This window comes from Alosa pseudoharengus, unplaced genomic scaffold, assembly GCF_046254945.1.
Source record: "Alosa pseudoharengus isolate Yale_2024_CS ecotype anadromous, Long Island Sound unplaced genomic scaffold, YU_APseudo_1.1 YU_APseudo_1.1_scf_6, whole genome shotgun sequence".
Classification (NCBI taxonomy): domain Eukaryota; kingdom Metazoa; phylum Chordata; class Actinopteri; order Clupeiformes; family Clupeidae; genus Alosa; species Alosa pseudoharengus.
The window spans coordinates 29,305,901-29,328,477 of record NW_027468848.1 but is presented as its reverse complement, the minus strand read 5'-3'; the positions used below and the strand labels follow the sequence as shown (position 1 = coordinate 29,328,477).

At 39.9% G+C, this 22,577-nt stretch overlaps 1 protein-coding gene and 1 long non-coding RNA gene across 2 annotated transcripts; one reads left to right on the top strand and one right to left on the bottom strand.

Annotated features, from left to right (window-relative positions):
* Nucleotides 1-16,907: 16,907 nt before the first annotated feature.
* Nucleotides 16,908-21,146, bottom strand: LOC143106072 (arrestin domain-containing protein 3-like). The gene is made up of 7 exons (XM_076270247.1): nucleotides 20,799-21,146; nucleotides 20,643-20,684; nucleotides 20,495-20,555; nucleotides 20,257-20,404; nucleotides 20,059-20,155; nucleotides 18,884-19,143; nucleotides 16,908-18,274 (listed from the first exon to the last, which is right to left on the bottom strand). Exons 1-7 carry the CDS (start codon nucleotides 21,055-21,057, stop codon nucleotides 18,086-18,088), a joined length of 1,056 nt encoding a protein of 351 aa, XP_076126362.1. The 5' UTR covers nucleotides 21,058-21,146; the 3' UTR covers nucleotides 16,908-18,085.
* Nucleotides 21,147-21,915: 769 nt separating this feature from the next.
* LOC143106010 (uncharacterized) lies at nucleotides 21,916-22,577 on the top strand. Its single transcript, XR_012983605.1, has 2 exons — nucleotides 21,916-22,180; nucleotides 22,358-22,577. It is a non-coding gene; the product is annotated as an uncharacterized LOC143106010 (long non-coding RNA).

The window sequence follows — 22,577 nt, the reverse complement described above, 5'->3', positions numbered from 1 at the left end:
AGGTGAAGCACACACTAATCCCGGCGCAGTGAGCTGCCTGCTACAAAGGCAGTGCTCGGGGAGCAGTTAGGGGTTAGGTGCCTTGCTCAAGGGCACTTCAGCCGCGGCCCACTGGTCGGGGCTCGAACCGGCAACCCTCCGGTTACAAGTCCAGAGTGCTAACCAGTGGGCCACAGCTGCCCAGATATGGGTAGCCCAGACTAGTCTAGTCTATAGCCTAGCATATGAAGAGCTCTTTTCAAAAAGGCTAAATCCATTTTTGTAAACATTAATAAGTCATGTTATTTAATTGTGTTTTTCAGGTAATATCAATAAAAGTGCAGCTGCTGTTTTGATTGAGTAAATAACAATTACCCAATTACAGTTCCGAAAACAACATTTAGTGATTTAAAAGTAATTTATGACAATGCATTAAAATGGAGGATTTAGTGTTTAGGAGTCAAACTCTTCTTATATGGCCCTCACAATGACCAAGATAAGAGCTTAATAGTAAAATAACACTGAAAATAGACCTCAATGGACTATTATACAGTATGTGATATATTACAGTGGGAAGCCTACTATTCATTTAAATATTTAAATTATCACCACAGTTTTGGTGTGCCACCCCAAGATTTGCAATGGCCTCATCTGGCTAGCCATGTTAAAATGTTCTGGGGGCGCCACTGCTCAAACCCAGATATCATGTTTCCTATTATCATTCTTTCAGCCAGGTGAATATCATGATTTTCATGAATATCATGATGAGGTCAGCACCACGGACAGAATGAACTACGGACCTGAAGTGGATAAACCAGCATCACTGAGTTGAAGTACTTTAGCATGGAGAACTCAGAATATATGAATAGAAATAAAAAAAAAACTGAAAAAAACAGAGAAACCTGCATGACTGAAGAGAAATAGTCCAATATTCCTCCCAATTATTGCTGATAAATAAAACTGATAAAAACAAAGTGACTGGAAACGTTAGAGTGAAATTAGTGAAATTATCAGTAATGAAAGGAGGATCTCATTTATCGTATATAAAGTGTTTAGAGTGACTGTTCACATGTCTTTCCATATAACTTTGCTGAATTGTCATAAATAACTATTATTAAAGCCAGGATATCTGTGAAAAAAGTTCAATGAACTCAGACATTCTGACTTCAAAATGTACTGAAACTACTAGTTCCCTACTCCTCAACATTTTCTTCCCTATCTCCTCAACTCCTTGCAGTCACCTCTTATGCTGTTGGATGGATTGTCATCATACCTTCTAAATCTTGTTGTTGCTTAGTGGGACTGTGAGAACCTAGGTCACAGTTTGCAATGTGAAGGATATGATTGGCTCTTCATCCTGTTTCAGAATCTCTTCTGTGTATACATTCCACACAGCTTTTGCACAGCAGATCGTACTTTACACAGATGTTGTAGTTGCGTTGGATGGCAGCATTTGTTCTGACAATCTGTCAAAATCTACGGTCCTCTTGACAACAGGAGAACCCCACTGAGCAAGCAACGTCTATGGACGTCCAAGAAAAGTTGATATCACGTCGGTCCGTCCAGGCTATGATCTGGACGTCTATTTGACAGCCAGAATTAGTTGATAAATTACATTGAGACAATAGTCCAGGCCAACCCGGTTTTGAACGTCAATAGACAACCAAAATTAGTTGCAAGTAGACGTTCTGCCTGGCCATTATTTAGACGTCTATTTGACAGCCAGAATTAGTTGATGAACTTGTCCTGCATGTGACAAACCGACAATGATTATGAGAATGGTAAACAACAAAGGTGTTTTGCCTGCAAGATGGCTGGACTCAGTATTCTAAAACTGAATAACAAAATGTAGCCTACACTGTAACATTTTTTGTAAATGTAGCCTCCTAGTATTTTACTGTAAGACAGGCATTAAAGCAACACCAAAGCACTTTTTTCACTTGGGACAGCGCCTTTGTAACGTCGAACGTAAGAAGCAGCGTGTTAAGAACCTTCCTAAGGGACACTTCGGGGAACACACTTAGGAACATAAACAACTTTGGAAAGATATATCTTTTGAGTCTTCTTAGCGCGCTAAGAGTGAGCGTTATCGGGGAACCGGCCCCTGTCCAGTCATTTTTCCGACACCAAAGATGCAAGATGCTTATGGCAGGCATTCCACGTAGCTACAGGTTACAAGCCTACTGTACAGGCAATGGACAGCAAACCCTCCCTACCAGATAACCGCAACACCTTTTTCCCCTGGTTCGAGGTTACAGATAACAGAGCAATACAAAGGCAGGCACTCCCACCTGCCAACCAGGCACAGTGTGAAGAGGGTGTTCTCCAACATCAGCCCCCGGAAGGCCGCAGGTCCAGATCACGTCCCAGGCTGTGTGCTGAGGGACTGTGCAAAACAGCTGAAGGACATCTTGCAGACATATTCAATACCTCCATCAGTCAAGCCAGAGTGTCCACCTGTGCGCCACCAGTACCTGTACCCAAGACACCAAATCCAGCCTCCATGAATGACTACTACTCTGTAGCCTTGACCCCCATAGCCATATAATGTCATGAAACACATCAAGCCATGCCTTCCGGTCAATCTGGACCAATTACAGTTTGTTTATAGAGCGGACTGGTTTACAGAAGATACCATCTTCACCCTGCTCCATCTCACTCTGACTTACGCCAGGATCCTGCTAATCGACTTCAGCTCAGCTTTAGCTTTCAACACAATATTGGCACAACAGCTCATTGAAAAGTTGTTGTTACTGGGTGTGAATCCTTGCATGTGCAGATGGATTATGGACTTTCTGATGGAGAGATGGCAGACAGTCAGATTAGGTAGTATAACATCTAAAACAACCACAGTGAGCACAAGATCACCACAAGAGTGTGTACTGAGCCTGTTACTGTTTATGCTGCTGACACATGACTGTGCTGCTAGTTTCAACACAAACCACAACATAAAGTTTGCAGACACCACAGTTGTCGGCCTCATCACCAAAAATGATGAGTCAGCCTAAAGAGGTGGAGCAGCTAACAGCTTGGTGCACAACAATCTTGCCCTGAACACCAACAAGACCAAGGAGATTGTATTTGACTTTAGGAGGACTGGTCACCTGCACCATCTCCCACTGACTATCAGCGGCTCTGAGGTGGAGACGGTTCACAGCACCAGTGCAGGGTGTCCATCTGACAGACAAACTGACCTTCAGTGACAACACCACAGCTGTCAGCAAGAGGGCACAACAACATTCCAGCCATGACTGTATTCTACATTGGAACTATTCTCACTTACTGCATTTCTTCATGGTTTGGCAGAGGAGAGACACAAACTGAACAGGATAGTGAGAACTGCTTAAAAAGAAAATCATTGGTGCTTTGCTGCCACGTCTGCAGAAGGACTTTCACACTGAGCGATTTGTGCGCAGAGCAAATGGCATGAAGAACTATACACATCCCTATCATGGCTTGATCACACTTTTGCACTTATTCTAATGCAAAAAAGATACAGAAGCATCAAATCAAACTACTTCACTGTTAAACAGCTTCTTTGGTGTCTGCAAACTTTATGTTGTGGTTTGACAACAAATTTCCCCCTGGGAACAATAATGTATGAATCTGAATCTGAAGCAATCAGACTGCTAAAACAGAGAATGTGAACATTAACATCATAGCAGGGACTTTTAAAATATCCTTTTAAAACATTTTAGAATATTTAAATGTTTAATTAAATTATTGTTGTAGCTAAGTTATAAATGCTCTTATTTATTTATTGTCACATTATTGTATAGTCTTAGTTGGTACTGAACTTTTGAACTGGTGGATGTCTGAAACACAATTTTGTTTTTATGTGGCCTATAAAAATGACAAATAAAGGAATCTTGAATCTTTATCCAAAGCGGCATCCAAAGTTAGCTGTTTGTGTTCCTTTAAGGCCAGTAATTTGGATACGTAAACCAGTGGAAAGGTCTCATGTTGACAAAAGCAACAACACACCCGTTTATACATACAGTGAAGTCTCTGGTTTCAGCTGCCATTTGGTCTTGGTTCCTGTCACCCTGCTGAGGGGCTTAACTCAGTCCCGGGCCTGTCTTAGACCACAGGAAAATACCTGAACTCTAACTATATTTGTCAAAGGAGAAATTATAATCTGCTTGTCTTTGATGTAATTTTTTACGCCAGTTGTAACCTGGAATATTTGATAGAAATTGATAATCGGTGTTATCAGTATATCGTTTTAACTGTCGCTCTAGGCCTCCACCTAGTAAGATGAGCTAAGTATGTCACACCTGCCCTACATTAGTAGTTTATGTTGTGTTAGGTAAACGTGTCATTCCTTGTCAAGTGTCTTTTCCATGTCACATTGGCTAACAGAAACAGATTAAGTATTTAAGTATTTGATCAATCATTTCACCACAAGAGGGCTGGCTGTGGAAATGTAGTTAGTCATACCAAAACACAGGATTTAACTAACAACCATAAACATTACAAGACGTGAATTGTATCATAAAATATCCATTAAAGGGGTCCTAGAATGAATGACCAGATTTTCTTTGTTATTCTCTGATCTTAGAAGAAATGCAACTTTCTGCTGTAAAAAAAGCTCAGATTCTATTTTACAAGTCCATTTACACCTCACCTCACTTTTATTAGTTATTTTTTCAAAATTGCCATATAATAAAGAGCATCCTTTCGAGCCTTTTGGATAACTGAAACAATATGATCATGGGGGAAAATAGTGCAAGAACATAGCGGTCATAGCCTATAGCATTTAATAGACTAACACACAGAATTTACAGAATAGCATTGCATAGGCTACAATTAGGGCTGCACAATTAATCGAATTTTAATCACGATCACGATTTTGGTCTCACGATCAAATTTGCGTGATCGAGCGATATTTCAAATGTGTGCTCTACCCATAGAACCAACCTGGCAACCCATAGAACGCTCCGCTACAAAACAAATCAAGCGCTCCTTAAACCTGTCTGACCATGTGCCTGCATGCAGCCTACCAATGACAGCTGTTCCCTGCACTGCTCAGCCTGATGCACTGTGGACTAGTGACATTATGTTATCTATTAGTAGGCTAGTTAGACTATACAATAAACGACGATCAAAAATCAAATGTGTGACACAGCAGAAGGCCAAGAGCTTGTCCCTCGAAGCGGATCATCCATTGTTCGAAAATATTTCGGATTTAAGTTAAGTTAACCAAAAATATAAGCAAAGCAGGGCTCTCAACTAATACCGTGAAACACATCACATGACGTAAACCACACATGCCTTTTTTATCACGTTAACTTGTAGTCCTTGTTTGCTTCCTCTGATAGCCTATACTGTAATAAGAGTTGAGCTAACGATGGGATCCGTGAATTTTATTCATGTATTTTATAAGCTACATGTGCAACCTACAATGCATATGCGTTTCAAGACACAGCCTACTCAAAACGAGTGAACAATCTATCTATCTATAAAGCAAGAAGCGTCTGTGTGTCTGTGTGTGTGTGTGTGTGTGTGTCTGTGGCACGCATATCTCGCTCACCGTTTGTCAGACTGATTACAAATTGGCAGGTGTCTTGCTACGGACATGAGTAAGTGCACTGCCGAATTTGACGTTGTTTGAATAAGAAATGCAAAATATATCGTTAAATAGCCTATATCGGTAAAAGAAGCACGCATTGGCTTTCGACGCTAGCCACTCCCCCTCCCACACAGCACTGTAGGACTGTAAGCTACCAGTGAGGATAGAAGCAGGGCTTTGGCAGAATTGGATCAGTGTAGGTTACACGGGTAAAAACTTAAGCGAGTGCAAGATAACTCCACGGATTTTGCAACAACACGCCAACATGCCAACACACACAGGTAGGATATGCAGTGGCTCTTCAAAATGACGTAAAAAAATGATGTGCAATCATAATAGCCCAGGCTACTTTGGACTGTCTTTAGACTTTGAATAAGCACACGACAATTCAAACTGCAAGGTCCTAAATCGAAACTAGCGATAATGGTCCCGAATCAAAGAACGTCCCAGAATGCCACACATGCTAAGCATAACCAGCGACAAGCAACGTGGCAGACAGTGTGATATCACTTATGAATAGCCCAGGTTACTTTGGACTGTCTTTAGACTTTGAATAAACAAACGACAATTCCAACTGCAAGGTCCTAAATTGAAACGAGTGATAATGGTCCCGAATTAAAGAACGTCTCAGAATGCCACACATGCAAAGCATAACCAGCGACAAGCAACGAGTGGCAGACAGAGTGTGATGTCACTTATAGGCCACCAGAGACTGTTTTTGAGTCACACCGTTGCAAAGTCCATATGATGCATCATTCCACAAAATGGTTTGTTTTCTCTATCATCAAGTTATTCAATAGGCTAAGCATATAGCCTTGACTCAAAACAGCTGTTATTATGTCATTTTGATTTGTAAAAAATGTCACATGCAGCCATGCTTAAATTCTGCTTACTTCACATTTATTATATTATTATATTATCTGTAGGCCTATTCATTATTGAATGCTTACCTGGAATTATGTTTTTCCCTATCATCCTATTTTTAAAGCAGGCCTACCTGCAGGCATGTAATTGGGCTACAGGAATAGCATGTTTGAACGGGCACTGCACTAGTAATGAAAATGTAGCCTACACGTCAGTGTTTTACATATCAACGAATGACTAAACCAGGGGTGTCCAAACTGCAGCCAGCCATGCACTTTAATCCGGCCGAGCATTTATTAGTTTATCATAGGCCGCTCGCTATTTTTTTCCAGCGATAGACGACGTTGTGGTTAACTTTAGGCTACTGCAAACTGCTTTACACTCTTCTTAGAGAACGTTTACAATGTCAATGTCAAAACAGCTTGTCACATCGAGATACATAGAAGCTCCATTGCAGCAGGTCTAACTACGTTATGCTAGTCCATTTAATTGGGGACGCATTTGAGCGTGGGAGAGAGGGCGATGGCAACAGTAGTTCCCATTACTGACCATTTATAAACAGTGTTGGGAGTAATGCATTACAAAAGTAATGTAATTACTGTAATATATTGCTGTTTGCGGTAATGCGGTAATGTAAGGCATTACAAAAAAAATGGGTAATATTTACTCGGTACAAACTTCAGTAACGCGCGTTACAATGCAGTTTAACCCAAAATTAAGCGCTTGTTTTGTTTTGATACATATTCGCAAACACCGCAAGAACAACCGAGGAGAAAAAATCCGCGCAAAATAGTAGAACGTTATCTCCTGATACTGGTTGAATATGACTGTGGCTGCAGCAGACTCGCAGGCGGACTCTATTTGCGGGATGGACATAAGCCTACGCTCATTATTTTCAGCTTGTCAGAGACAAGGCTATGAAGAACATAATAGTTAGTGCACTTTGTGTGCGAAACCGAAAGATCTCAGCTCGCGAAATAGCACAAGTAAATTAATGAAACATCTAAAGTAGTGCCACGCTAATCTTTTTGATTCTTGATAAAACACAAACTATGCTGTTGTGCATGTCATCTTTGTGCTGTGAACTTAAATTGAAGAGAATAAAGGGATAGAAATGCAGAAAAAGATTGTGTAGCCTGGCAGTGCCACCGCTCCCACCACGCGCATCACGCACTTTGCGTTGGGCACCAAAGGACAGAGGGGGCACCCAAATGTAACCAATGAATAGTAGCTTTACTGCAAACTGCGTTTCACTCTTCATCAATAACGTTTACAATGTCAAAATGCACTAACACGATGTTACATGCAAGTTTGATACCTTTTGGGTTCTCTCAATCACCACGTAGTACTAGAATTGGTGGGTCTTCAATCATTCGTTTTCCAAGCATTTAGGCTACACGAAGCACATGATATGCTGAGTCGGTTGAAACGCATTCCATTCAGATAGCTAGGTGGATACCAGGCTCATAATTCACTTGTATTCGCAAAATTAAATGTGAAGCAACATGTCATTGCATACTTCCATTTCCAAAGCAATGAAGGTTGCTTAAAACAACTTAACATTGTGCATATTATTGTTAATATTGTGCTATCAATGTAACTCAAACAAATAAGGCTTGTAAACAAGAGCTGGCAAAAGGGCATTATGACAACGTAAAGATCAATGCTCTTAAAGTGACAGTGCACCATTTATAAGTAAAACAGCATTTCTTCAGAAATGAATGTTTAAAAATACACATTAATGGTCTGTAAATAATAGGCCTTTTATTTTACTTTAGGTGTTTGAGGTATCATTTAAATGTCACTCACTCAAAGCCACTCACTTAGGGCACCGAAATGGCCAGCAGGCCACCATCTTGACATGTCTTTATTAAAGGAACCGTATGTAAAAATTGTATTTCAATTAATCATAAAATTGCCCTCATATGTCACTAGACATTAAGAAATCATGTTCATTTCAAATACTTATATCACTGACAACAGTAGTCTGGCCAGGATATTGTCATTTAAAAAGTGAAGTTGCAGCCCTCAACTGATGTTGATGTTGTCATGTTGTGTTTTGGCCTAATGCGCCACCCTCCACCTATCTACTAATCACAAAGTCAGTAGTGTTTCGTCATCCGGTTGCCAACTCTGCCAGTCAGAGGGGAGGGGAGGGGAAGGGGATACACCGCTCTACAGTAATTTGAAAGTGATTGTAGTACCTGTTTTGGCCACAATCTTACATATGGTTCCTTTAAGCTTTGATTTACAATATAGTAGGCTCTCTATTGATTTTAATAAGTAGGCCTAGGCCTTAAAGTTACAGTATTTCTATCACAATTTACCAGACTTTGACCTTTTGTCGGTTTTTAACAAAATTCTGACTATGATTGTTCCTTGTATTGCATTATGAGCACTGTGCCTATTGCATTCTACTGTTGCCTTAAGCCTAGCTCAGTCATTATGCTATACCACATCTCCCTCCATTGGAAGAGCAAGCTGAATTGAGCGTAATAAACTGCATTTAGAATGGCAAATCCATATTTCTAGATATTATGGTGAAAGTAACTTAAAAGTAATGCAATAGTAGTGTAATGCCTTACAATTCAGAGACAGTAATATTATAATGTAACAAATTACTTTGAAATGACAGTAATAAGTAATGCATAGTACATTACGATTTTGAAGTAACTTGCCCAACAGTGTTTATAAACTGTGAGAGGGCACAGCCATAGGCACAGCACTAGCCATAGGCTATATTTGAGTGGAGCTGGCAGAGTCTTAAAGTGACAGTGCACCATTTATAAATGAATTAAACAGCATCAAATGAACAGTATTTCTTAAGAAATTAATTTTCTACAACAAAATTATTTTGTCATTTAAATAATACTAAACATTATTATTATTATTATTATTATTATTATTATTATTATTATTATTATTATTATTTGTGTGTGGCCCGCTGGCCAATTTTCAAAACCCAATGTGGCCCTTCAGTCAAAAAGTTTGGACACCCCTGGACTAACGATTACAGTAAACTCATGAACACGAAGCAGAGCTTAAGTGGCTAATGGGGAGCGTTGGGAGGATTCCCGGTGGGCGTTTTCCAAAATATTAACAAAGTAGCACGCACAAAACATTTGTTTGGAAGTTGTTTGGAAGTTTGGAAGTCGCAGTCAAATTTATATTTGCAGTAATTTAGGGGAGTAAATGTGAGGGGAAGAATGTGGGTGAGCCAGATAGCAAGTCCAATATGTTTAGGGAAAAAATATTTTTGTCACTAAAATTAATTAAGAATCGTGATAAATAATCGTGACCTCAATATTGATCAAAATAATCGTGATTATCATTTTGGTCATAATCGTGCAGCCCTAGCTACAATACAAGTAAATAGGCTATAACAGACTCAGTGGCGGTTCTACACGGAGGCCTAGGGTGGCCTGTGCCTCTGACATTTCCCTGGCCACCCCTGCTCTACACAATGTTGTGATGTTAACCGTAACTTCATCCGTCTTGGCAGTTGCATTGCGATAACAAATACATTTGAGTAAAGTAGTGATCAACAGTAGGCTATCTGCCTGAGGGATGGTTAGGCAACGAAATGCATACCCCTACGTTTTTTTCCTTCTAATCATGAAACGAGGAAGGGACATAGCGTCTGTTTTTGCCCCAGTAAACAAAAAAGGGAGAGAAACAGCAGTGAGAAACAAGCAGGGAGAGGGAGAGGGAGAGCCAGAGGAGTCGGTGGAGGTTGGAAAGATGGCATGTGATGCAAGTCAGGGTTCTGACACAGAGAGTGAAATTCCAGAGGGTGAGGAGCATGAAGAAGATGGAGAGGAAACATACAGGGACAGAGAGAGGAACAGCCAGCTAATGGATCCATGTGGATCAAGTACTGCACTATCAGGTTTGTGAAGAAGGTTCTTCTTACTATTTGCAAAGCAGTGCAATTATAATTTCATTGTAGGCCTTAAAATAGTGCTTTCTGCTGTAAATTATTTTTTGTGTTAATATGGCTCTGATGTTTTTTTAAGTAAATATTTGGCCTACATGTTTAATTACATGCCGATATATAAGTTAATGCATGTTGTAGTTGTGCCCTATGTTTAGCCTACTGTACATCTTTCTACAAATATCAGCAACTCCAAGAGTACAGCCCAACTTGAATATATTCCCAACCACTTTGGAGGACAAAAGACAGAGCTTCAGGCCAAACTGGTATAATCTTCATCAATGGATTGAGTATTCTGTCATGAAGGACTCTACATATTGCTATGCATGTAGACATTTTAGCACACCAAATGCCCCAGTTGAACTGAATTGTTTTATTGAACCATACAGGGAAGTTTTCTTTGAGCTCTTTAGACTGTGCAAGATTGCTGTAACCCTTCCTGTAAGCTTCTGTTGCTGTAGAGAAGTGTATCTATATTTCATTAAAATTCAATTGATCCCGCATTGTGCCAATTCAAATACTTAAGCGTGGACTCAACTGTGGAATTGACACCCTGTACTGTATTTTTCATTTTTTATGACCCTACCTCTCTTGCACCTGCACTCACTCTTGTACAAAATAAATATATGATTTTAAAGTAAAATAAAGTTTATAATTTTTAAATATAATTTCTTGCCATTTTTTTTTAATGTGCCCCTCTGGTTAAACACTGGCCCCTCCTTGGCCCCTGTAGTACAATTTGTCTAGAACCACCACTGAACAGACTCACCACTAGCAGGCCTAGGCTATCTCATTCCTGTGTCTTTCCATTCATTTCAAAATGTTATTGTAAGATCCTGCTCAAAAGGAAATTTCACATATTGATAATATCGCAACATTGCATGTAGGCTATGTGATTGCTCAAAATGTTTTTTAAAGTACAGAACGAATTCTAACACATTTACGAAGTGGCTTAGCCTGACGTTGTCATAGTCAAATTCTAATCAGAATATGAGTCTGATACTGCTCTATTGGGACGTAATTATGGGGCGTGTTTCAACCGATAGGGAAGGGAATGCCTCTGCACTCAATTGGATAGACCTAACCAATCAGAGCAACGAAATAGCTTACCATGAGATGTAGGAAGAACACACAAACTATCCTTCTTCTCCACAAATGCCTTTTGTAAAAGTTATTGTGCCATCAATATCTCCTACAACACTCATTAGAGAAGAGATACATAGTAGGGTAGGCTATTAGGAAAAAACTGATAGCCTATATCCCATCCGTTTTTAAAAATAATTCCGTTGAACACTGATATGCTACAAACATGTTATAAACAGCTGGGAAAGGCTGTCGCAAATCCCTCGAACAAGTGGTCAATCAGAGATTTTAAACAAACGAGGAAACATGTCACAATGCAACACACTGTTTTCCCTTGATGAAAGTGTTTTCCCTTGACGAAAGTTTTCCCTTTGGCCAAAGTTTTCAGAAATAATCGTTTTCAGTGATAAAACCTTATTAAAAATAATATGCATTTTCCATATGGGAAAGAAGCCATCTGTCTCCTTCTAGCCACAGCGTTTTTGTTGCAAACATAATCAACCTAAGCCTGCTCAGATGACGTGATAGACGAGGCGCTGTTGCTCACCAGCCATCATTGTAAAGCCTGATTTGATGGGTCTGCCCACCTCTGGTGCGAGCATAGTTGCTGCACAATGGAGCAATACCAGACCGAACTTCCCGTCCTCAAATGTTATGGGTGGGACTAAGTTCTGCTGGCACCCAGGCAAGAAGTGGCTAGGTAGAGGCACCAAATGTGATGGAAAGTTTAAGAGCGAACAGGACACTGGGCATGGCTATTAGTATTTTGTGCTGCTCTGACAGTCCACTTTTATGTGCTGTGTTGCACTCACTAAAGGGCGATTCCATCTCCCCTCTTAAAGTGGCCTACATCATCCAAAGCACGATAGATCTCCGTTGCTCGAGTTTATCATTAGCACTGGACAATATTGGAAAATATAGGAAATACAGTTTGACCCTTTATTTCTTTACGGTTTCTGCTATTTAGATCAACAGCTCATGGACATGGATATGCTCATTTGGCAATGCAGGAGTGGTGGTAAATGTATCGGTGGCACTCGGTGGCACTCGGTGCACCGAGTGTGGAAAATCCCTCTTCATGGCACAGCTTGCGCACACAATCATAGCCGTAATAATATGTTTTTTTTTATGTCAGGGAGAGAACTCGGTTGGGAGTGCAGGGCACACTGGCTTGTTTGGCCTAAGGCCCGCCCTTGACGCCGACGCTAGGCACCTTGCTTTTTGTGTGCCTGCTCCTACTCATGTTTTTGAAGAGGCGCAAAAAACAAAGCAAAAAATTGCCTGATGTCATTAGCGTTTTTATGAAAACGTAGTGCACCTCATATTTTACAAGCGGCTAAGCGCGTCTGGTCTGATTGTGCCCTAATTAGTGTAGCTGTGCAGCCAGATGATATAATCAAGGATAACACACAGGCCTCTGAAAAGCTGAATTTTATTAGGTTGAGGCAGCGAGTGAGAATTTTTTTTTCAAAGTGGGGGCCGGGGCCCCTGGGGGGCCGCGAGGGGGTGCCAGGGGGGCCTCAGCAAGTTGGAGGGAAAAATAAAAGCAAGAAATAAATACATTTGAAACATTTAAAATATACTATGAGGGTTGTTATACAATGCCATTATAATAATGTGACACATCTGAACATATTTCCCATGATAATGACTGGGAATAATAGTAGAGTGATGGCTCTCATATAGCAGAAAGCCCCAAATAAAATGTTTACACACTGTATGCTCCATCGCGATGTGGTTGTGGCTAAAATAATTATTAAATTAGCTTAATGTATTTTTACATTTGCCGTAGTATTGTCGATGGGTTTAATTAATAAAACATCAAGGGGGTCCTTGGCCCAAACCTAGTGGTATTTGGGGGGCCTTGTCGTGGAAAAGTTTGGGAACCCCTGGGCTAGACTACTCTGAATAGCAGAGAAAAAAAACAATTAATTTTTTATTGGCTGTGGAAAAAAGAGCCGGTCTGGGCCCAATGGGACCCGGAAACCGAATTATCAGCACATTATTGCATCATGACCGGATAAGCTATCTGATTAGGTCATACCTCTTTAGTGTAGGAATTGTAAGTCAGTGTCAGTCGCTGTGCGAAGCCTGCTTGAACAAATTGAGCAGTAAGCTCAACGCACAGAAAACGAGTTTTGTCTATAAAAATGGAGTGGGAATACATGTTCATGCTCTTACATTACTACATATGTGCTATGCCCCATCAAAATATGGATTTACCTCAAAGTTTACCGCAAGTTACCTCAAAGAAGCAATGTATATTTTTTTCAAATGTCCACCACACAGGGTTTTTTGTTTGTTTGTTTGTTTGTTTGTTTAGCTCAGCATACAGTTAACTAGCATGATAGTGGGTATCCCATTTACATTAGTAAACCCTATGGGTTTAAAGCACACTTAGCTAACCGTAAGTGCTGTTTTTTCCCAGGCAGTAACTTAGCTTAGGCAGACATTGGAAAGATGTTTTCGGTTTACAGATCTTATGGTCATTCCCTCCATCGTACCCACACTTGTTGACTGTTTTTTATTTTTTTCAAGAATCAGAATGACGAGTCTAGAATTTTAATTAGCCATTGCTTGTCTCACTTACCAAGTATCCATAGATATTACAGTGCATACGGAAAGTATTCACAGCGCTTCGCTTTTTCCACATTTTGTCATGTTTCAGATTCATCTTAAAATGGATTCAATTATTTCTTTTTTTCTCATCAATCTACACAAGATACACTGTGTGTATGTTATACCGTGGAAATGCATGGATTCCAGCTGCTACTGGTGCTTTTTCAAAGGTCTCAATGTCTCGTTTTAAATGTCAGGGCCCTCGGAAGTCTACCAAGTGTGGAGCTACTTTGAGCCTCATAAATGGTGTAAAACAGTGATTTATTTGCATGGCAAGTCCGATGCCCGAGGCAGCCCCATTGGAAACCTGTTGGTAGCATCGGCTAACTAGCGCCAGATTTCTGAGTGCAGGGGACAAGCCGAGATGAGCTATGAGACAAAAGTTCACACTCGGTATTATGTTTTAATATACTTTAGGTCAATATCACACCGAAATTCTGGTTTTAGGCACTCTGCAAGCGTGTTATGCCTAACAACGCTAGCCTAGAAATCTAGACGCGCCCCTAGTCTAGCAACTCTCCGTTGGCTTGTGCGCTCCAGAAATCGAAACTCAATCGTGAATGAAATCGTGTATAGAGTCGTTAGGTGGACTTAACATAATGATTGATGGCAGAGTTGCAACGGTTTGGCTTGAATTCCCTGCTACTTAAAAAACAAATAAGATGGATGTTGCTGTTGGCGAACAGTGTGACACGAGTTAAGCTTTTATTAAGTTGGCAAACGTTTGAACTAGCCAACTAGCTCCGCTGGTGGGAAACGCATGTGACTCATAGCACTGCCGCTGTCCTATTGCGTGCAGAGGGAATTTGAAAGACAACTGATTATCCCACCCCTCGGACTGAGCACTGTGAACGGTGAGTGCCCAGACCCTACATTTTAATGTGGGTCTGTCTCGTCAGGCTATAACATACATGGGCAACATACGGCCCGCGGGCTTTCCCTGACCGGCCCGCGTAAGGTCCGTGAAACAACAAATAGTCAAGAGCCTAGCATAGAGATAATGCACGCAAATCAACATCGTTGCTTTTATTTTGAAAGCGACTGCTATTTGTACGCCCATACATTTGTGCGTGGATGCATACGATGTAGGCCTAAACACCCTCACTGAATTGTGCTGGTGAATAGAATTTATGCTTCTGCGTCGACACAGTGCAGTTGCCTTTAAGTCGGCGTAAACCTTTCAAAGTTTTGTGTGTCTTATGTCTGCGTCGCTCACCACCGCAAAGGTTGTCAGAACGAACTCCTGCTGTTTGTTGGCGATACGAAGTGTTAATTTCAAAACGTTACTGGCAGATAGATAGTTTACATTCGGATAACCCTGTCATTGTAACCAAAATATGTCTGAGTTTATTTGCAAAGCTTATGTTAGCGAACTAGTATGATGCTACTACCCACAGGTTGCTTGAAGCAGCCGGCTCAACACACAGGGCGAGTTGACCAATCACAGTTTTGTGCATAAAGTTAAAGCAAAAACATAGCCTACATTTTTAAAATAGTTTTCTTTGTGCATGTTGATTAACTAATGACAGCCTACTATTGTCTGCTCCACATTTTCATAGTCTAATTCTGCATAGAGTTCATTTAATGATGGTAATGATTTAATGATGAAATACTGCTGAGTGTTGATGAAATGGTGGCACAGGCCTATGGTTGTACTGACTCTAATTATATAGATTATATAATTACCCTAATTATATAGATATTGTAGTACTTTTTTATATCAGTCTTTGAAAACTGAAAAAAAAATGTCAATGTCAAAAAAACATTTTCGAGAATGAGGATTAAATACTGGACATAGATTAAATAGCCTATTGCTGTTTTTCCTTTGTCTCCCTCACATTTTCATCTGTTCTTACGAGTAGTAGTAAACAAAACCATATGATTTAATTAATGTTATACAAGAACAGAATAGAATTGGACAGAATTGAGTTCAGACTTGAGTTCGGTATTTTGGGTCCGGCCCTCGTCAACAGTCCCAGTTTGTCATGTGGCCCCTTGGGGAAATTAGTTGCCCACCCCTGGGCTATAACAACGCCCCATTCGCCTTATTCACCCGGCGGCCATTACGAGTCTGAGGGGTACACTTACCATTACACCTCAGTCCAGCAGATGGTGGTGGTAATGCACTTACCACTCAGCCTCGTTATGGCAGCCAGGTGAATAAGGCGAATAGCTGTTGTAAAATCAGTGTAACCTATGGACTCTTGGGGCTTATTGCTTAAATTTATGCAGGTGAGCAGAGTACAGAGTAAATAAATGTGACAGGTGTTATAATGCTATCAGATAAATGCTACCCAAATGTATCAGAAAATTCCATTGCCTACAACCTGTTGAAATGACCCTCTTGTCATATAGTGCTATCATTATGCAGGTGAGCTGTTTGTTGTGGCAGGTTTGGGTGAGTCATTATGTAACAGAGTAGGCTAAATAAACATGACATGTGTTATAATGCTATCAATGAGATAAATGCTACTCAAATGTATCAGAAAATGCCATTACCTACAACCTGTTGAAATGACCCTCTTTTAATATAGTGCTATCAGGTTTATTGTCATGAGTCATGTGTTTTCAGGTCAGAGTTCATTGCTCTGGATGAGCCACGTGAGCATGTTTACATAAGGCTCTTTTGTGTGTTTGTGAATGAGAGACTGTTATGTGTAACTGTGAAAAGCATTCATCAATAAATAAAAACTTGTTTTGACTACAAGGACAAATGCACCGGAAAAACAAAACATACCAGTATGCTGCTACCAATATGTTCAATATGTAGGTCACAATTCATAACAGTATAAATGTTAAATAAAGATTTTTACTCACAAGTTACGTATGTCATGATACATTTTAGTCATGTAAACTCAAGAGATGCTTAACAATTATTTCTGTGGAAATATTAGAAACGTTACTAGCACTGCCACCCATTCTCCTTACCCCTTGGAACTGTGACCAGGGATTGTAGTTGAAATGTTCCCTAATGGTAACACTTCAAGACCCTGATACATCACATTGATGGCTATTTTCAGAAGCAGACAGAGAGTTGGCCTGACATTTCCCTTTACAGTCTATGACATTTCCAGTATGTTTATAGAGATCTCCACCAGGTGGGTCTAGGCATCATATACCACACAATGGGGTAGGTTCTGTGGGATACGCTGGATTGGTATTTCACTTTATATTCATGCTTAATCAGCTTATCAGTCAGGCCAGTTCAATAAAGAGGCATTAAGCATAAAGGAAAATGTATCTGTTCAGCCTTACTAACTAGGAACCAAATTATATTTCCTATTGCCTGGATGTTAAAGGCCCCCTATGCAACCCTATTTTCAACTTCATAAAACAGTTTAGAAATCATTGTAATGGTTAAATGACCTGTTGTGGTAAGAATGACGGCTGCTCCCTGCTCCCCCTACCGTCTCCTAGCGGAAAACCAGCCTTGCAAGATCAGCCCTAGCGTCCTGCAGTGTCTGAATCAAGCAGTCCCTTGAGAAGCAAGAACGAGCGAGAAACACAAAATGCTTAAAATTCTCTGGACATATACACGCCCCCCTCAAGCACCGGTTAGCCAAGCTGGCTAGCTATAAGATGGCTTTCTTTTTAAGATGTTCATCATGGTAGAGCCAGTGAAAAGACCAAAGTTCTTTCTAGGTTAGTGTGCTAAAGGAGATCCACTGTATGTTGTGTGAATTAGAAAGTCCTTTTATTATTTACATACAGTAGTAGAGTACCAGTAGAACTCTAATTAACCCTATAACTCCGTTAGAATGTTTAATTGGCCAAATTCTGCTACACATATACCACTGTTTGTACAAGTAGTAGTTATTCTAGCTGGTGGAAAATACAAAAATGTCACAATATATTTTACAATGACAATATGACACATACTACAGTTAATATCTTCACTGGTATAAGAAAAGCATATCATGTAAATCACAGAAGAAAAAAATAAATGGGGCTGCATAATTTAAAAACAAAAAGGGGGGAAAATCTATTTTCCAACATTCTATTTGCAATGAAATGATGAAACCATCACAAGCCAATTATGCCCAAGAACTCCCTGATGGGTTGGGTAGGGTTGGGTATAGACTGTAAGCATTATATGGAGGAGGTGGCTCTGTTCTTTCCAAGGCCTCTGATGTTGCTGCTCCAGCTGTGTTCTGTGGGGCAGCAGCGATGACCAATGGAAACTTGATCTCCGGATTTCTGGAGTACTTGATATCAAGATAGACCTGAGAAGTTGACAAGAGGTTGAATTGATAATCGGTGGGTCAAAAACATTTAAACAGAACATCCCATTTACTGATGAGACTGCAGCTACTCTTACAACAGTGCATTCTGAACAGCATAATATGTCTGGAAACATATGGAATTATAGTCCAATCCCATTAACAATTAAACACCTACCCATGTCAAGTCATAGGGCCTGAGCAATGGAGGTGCAAAGCCCTATTGTTTCTGTAAGGATTATTGATTTGGGGTTGTGTAATGATCACTATCAATAGCAACGAGTTTTGTGCTCTGCAAGTAGTTAGTTCGCTCATCGCAATAGAACTTCATTTAAAGCGAAAGTGAGCAAGTAATATGTTGCCATGCAACACCTGCAACTTCAAGTTCTATTTGTGTGGTGAACTAGCTATTTGTTCTGTCAACAGTAGCCACGATATGGCAACAAAAATAATTTTAAAAGACCCGTTGTGTTTGCGTTAGATCAAAATCAAATTCAATACTTTTCCATGTGTGTAGGTTATAAGAATTCCTAATTTCGATTCATTCATAATGACACTGCATAAGAAATAAATACAATTACCTATAACTATTTGACAATGACATAGGCCTACCTTGAGTCTGTATTCCACATTGAGGACCTTGCAGTTGGAGAGAATGGAGGGGATGGCATCTGACGGGATACTTAGTAATTTGCTAACGGTTTGATTTGTTGATGGTTCAATTGGCTCTCCTTTCTCTTTGAGGATATCTTTAGTGTGAACCCGTCTCGATTTCATTGCAAAGAAGCTTTGTTTCTGGTACAGGCAATATTTAGGTGTAATGGCACAAGAAGAGTTGTTCTGAATTTCTGACATAATCTTCAATTCAGTTCCTGTAGATGATAAAAGTGTACAATCATCATGCCACTTTCTCTTAGGAATGCTGCAGATATTGCAACATCCAAAGTCTACATCAACCTTATTAAATGATGCAGTGTATGTGTTCTTGTAATTACTATGAAATTATGTTTATTTTATTATGTCAGTAATTATAACATATTATGAATAAACAATTACAGAAAATAGAGTCTATTTATCTAAGCCCCAACTATTTTGATGAGTACAAATGCATTTGTGATTCATATAAAAAGTGGATTTACAGAAAATAAGGGAGGGATTCATAGACTATAGAACTAAACAGTATGGAAACAAAGCCGTGCATTCATTATAAGTGGGGTAAAATTACTATACTATACATGCAATGACTAATACAGTCATTATTAATAATCATTGGTTACATAAACACATGCTTATAACTGCAATAACAACACTTGCTTGCGATATAAGCCTTAGGTCTAATTCATAATGAAGTGAGCTACTTTTCAAATTAATGGCATTACTGTGCCTGTCATATTGAAACTGTGTGTGCTTAATATGTAAGTTTAACTGAGTGTGAGTGCAATAGACATAGTGTTAAAAAACATTATTGTCTGATGTATAGTAAAAATCCTGGTTATATTTAGAAGATGCTAGAGCGGGACTGAATACTACATAAAACTACATCATTGTCGCCCACTACACCCGTTTACTCCAGGAACTGTGGTTTCTGGGGTGAAGTTACTCATGGTGTCTGGTTGCTTTGGTGGACTCTGAAAACTTAGGGGGCTACAGCTAAAATATGGGTTTTAGACATGTTGTCTCTGTGCTTGAAAGTGATTCAGTAAATTTAGTCAAATTGTCCCATAACAAGAGTGTTATAATGGTGAAAAAAACAATAATCCAAATCTAGAGCACTCTATATTACCTACCTGGGTAATATTTCATGCCGTCAATGTTTACATTAACAGAGACATTTCCATAGTTAAGAAACCTTAACTTCTTGCCTGCGGTCCCAAACTGAGACTCCTGTGAAGAAAAGACAAATTAATGTCAAAGGTGTCATTAAGTGTACCTTTTAGTGCAGAATAGATAAGTAACGGAGAGAGAAGAAGTTCTGAAATATTTACTTTCATATCTGGAACATGCACATCTGTCTTGGACAAAAAAGTGAACTTAGTTTTGTCTTTGGTTGACATCCGCATAGACCTGGTCAATTTTGCCTCTAAGAAGTAAACCACTTTTCCAGCTCCACCTTTGAAGGAGGATGGCATGTCCCTATGCACACACATTAAAAGGACCGTTATGTCTATTTAGTATTTCAACACTTGTAGGCCTATTTATATTCTAAAAATGAACAAGACTTACTGCTGAGGTATATGAAAAGAGAATGGGTACACATGGCATCCTGGACAAACAACGTCAGAATCTGAATAAACATAGGGTAGTAAATAATCCTTTTCTGCATTATATAGTTTTCTGGTGGTGTTGCTGCTGCTGTTTTTTGTAAACTTACACATCTCTGATTGGTCTTGCAGAAGTGAAAATCCATCGTTTTCTGGAGAGAAAATAATTAGGCTTGTGATCACTTTCTAAATGGGAAAGTGTTTTGTAGACTAACATTTTTGATAAATGAAAACTGAGATCAGAGCATTCAGCAGGCCTATTTTACCTTTATGTTTCTTCTCATGTATGAAGAAATGTTCCGACTTGAAGAGGGTTTCTTTGTCGTGGTAAACAATAGTAGTCTGTCCACATTGTTGAGTCCACAAGACACTTGCTTTACCTTTTGCTTTAATTAAAAAAGAATTTACCTTAATTTCCTTATCAACCTCAAGAGTAACACGTCCAGAAATATAGTCACCATTACTGAAAGTATTCGTTTCGTTGATTGCGTCGTATGTCACTGACAAGCTCTTAATCCCACTCATTTTTTGAAAGTTGTAGGTAGGCTAGGTTACCACCAGTCGTGGATATATCAGAGGTAAACAAATCAACTTGGAGAGGAGGCAGTCGTAGACTCGCCCTCTTCCTGGAAATTGAATATATGACAAGATGCGCAATCGGAAAGACACGGCCACGTGACCGTCATTAAATTGGAGAAGTGAAATGGTCCGTTCAGGCAACCTGGGAATATCATGGGTCAGCCCCGCGATTGCGTTGTTTTTTCCACTGCAAGTGTTCATGTGCTTTGCCGTGGGAATATGTGAAAAACATGGATGTCACAACAAATGTTAAAACATATGCTCACTAATCAAAGACGCTTGTGAAAGAAGGATAGGCAGCTTTCAAGTGACAAAAACGGCAAATTCCCAAGTTCACATTAAAATTGTTTGACATGAAAGTCCACATGGACTACAAATGAACTACAACGTGACGACAAAAGTGACGACAAGCACCCAACTGGGAAACTCAGGTAGCAAAAATCTTCCCCCAGATTCCCATCTCTTATAGTTATATAGTTATAATATAGCCTCTGCCTTATAGAACTGCTTACTATGGTTGAGCAAAATGTCTCGGGCGAGTGTTTCTATCTAGTGTTAATTTAGTGATTCATTACCTTGCCTATTTGTATGCTAATGACAGTGAGATTCCTCTCTTGTGTTGTGGCCGCAATGGTTGGAGAATATGATAGTGACGTCAAGTCGAGTAGCCTACCTCGGGGCACAAGACTTCCGCACAGGTCTCCGAGCAAAAAATAGAACCCGACTTTGCCGACAAGTCATTTTTCCTCTGTCGGAGGTCGGAATTTCTGAATATCCGATGTGGCATGAAGTCGAGTATTATGCTGCTTTCGAGATGTCATGTAAATCCGCCGCCCGAGTTGCTCTGACGCGTAAACGTGACGTAATTGCCACTTATAGTGTTCCAAATGCGTCTTTGGGCTTTTGCTACAGGACGAGTTGGAAAGAACATGGATGCCACCAGTGCAGCAGCTTCCATGCTAATGCTGGACGTTTTCCTAGAACATGAGAACAAGCTCATAGCTCATCTAAACAAGCTCCTGGAGCTCCAGAAAGAGGCGACAGAAGTAGAAAATAGAATACGAAAACGGTACGTTCACATTTCAGTATGTTTGGTCGTGTACAGACTTGTTTGCAAATGCATTTTTAACTCGAAGGCTAGCAACTAGCTACCAGTGTGCTAAAAACAATAGCGACGTGACTGTTGTCTGTGAGTGTTGATCTGCTTCTAGTATTCTATGCAACGCATATCTTCTAACATCTTTAGAAGAAAATGCATTTTAGAAGCTGGATGTGAAGAACTCCGTCTTGGATGTCCAAAAGAGGAAGATGAAAACGACTAAGAAGTGGTGTTCTAGAAAAGTTTGGCCAAAACCAAAGACAAAGTTAAATATATGCTTCTATCAACATTGTGTTGGTTGTATTACGTATATGACGTGTCTTGCTGACACTATTCCTGTGTTTTGTAATAAAAGTGTTAAACCTTA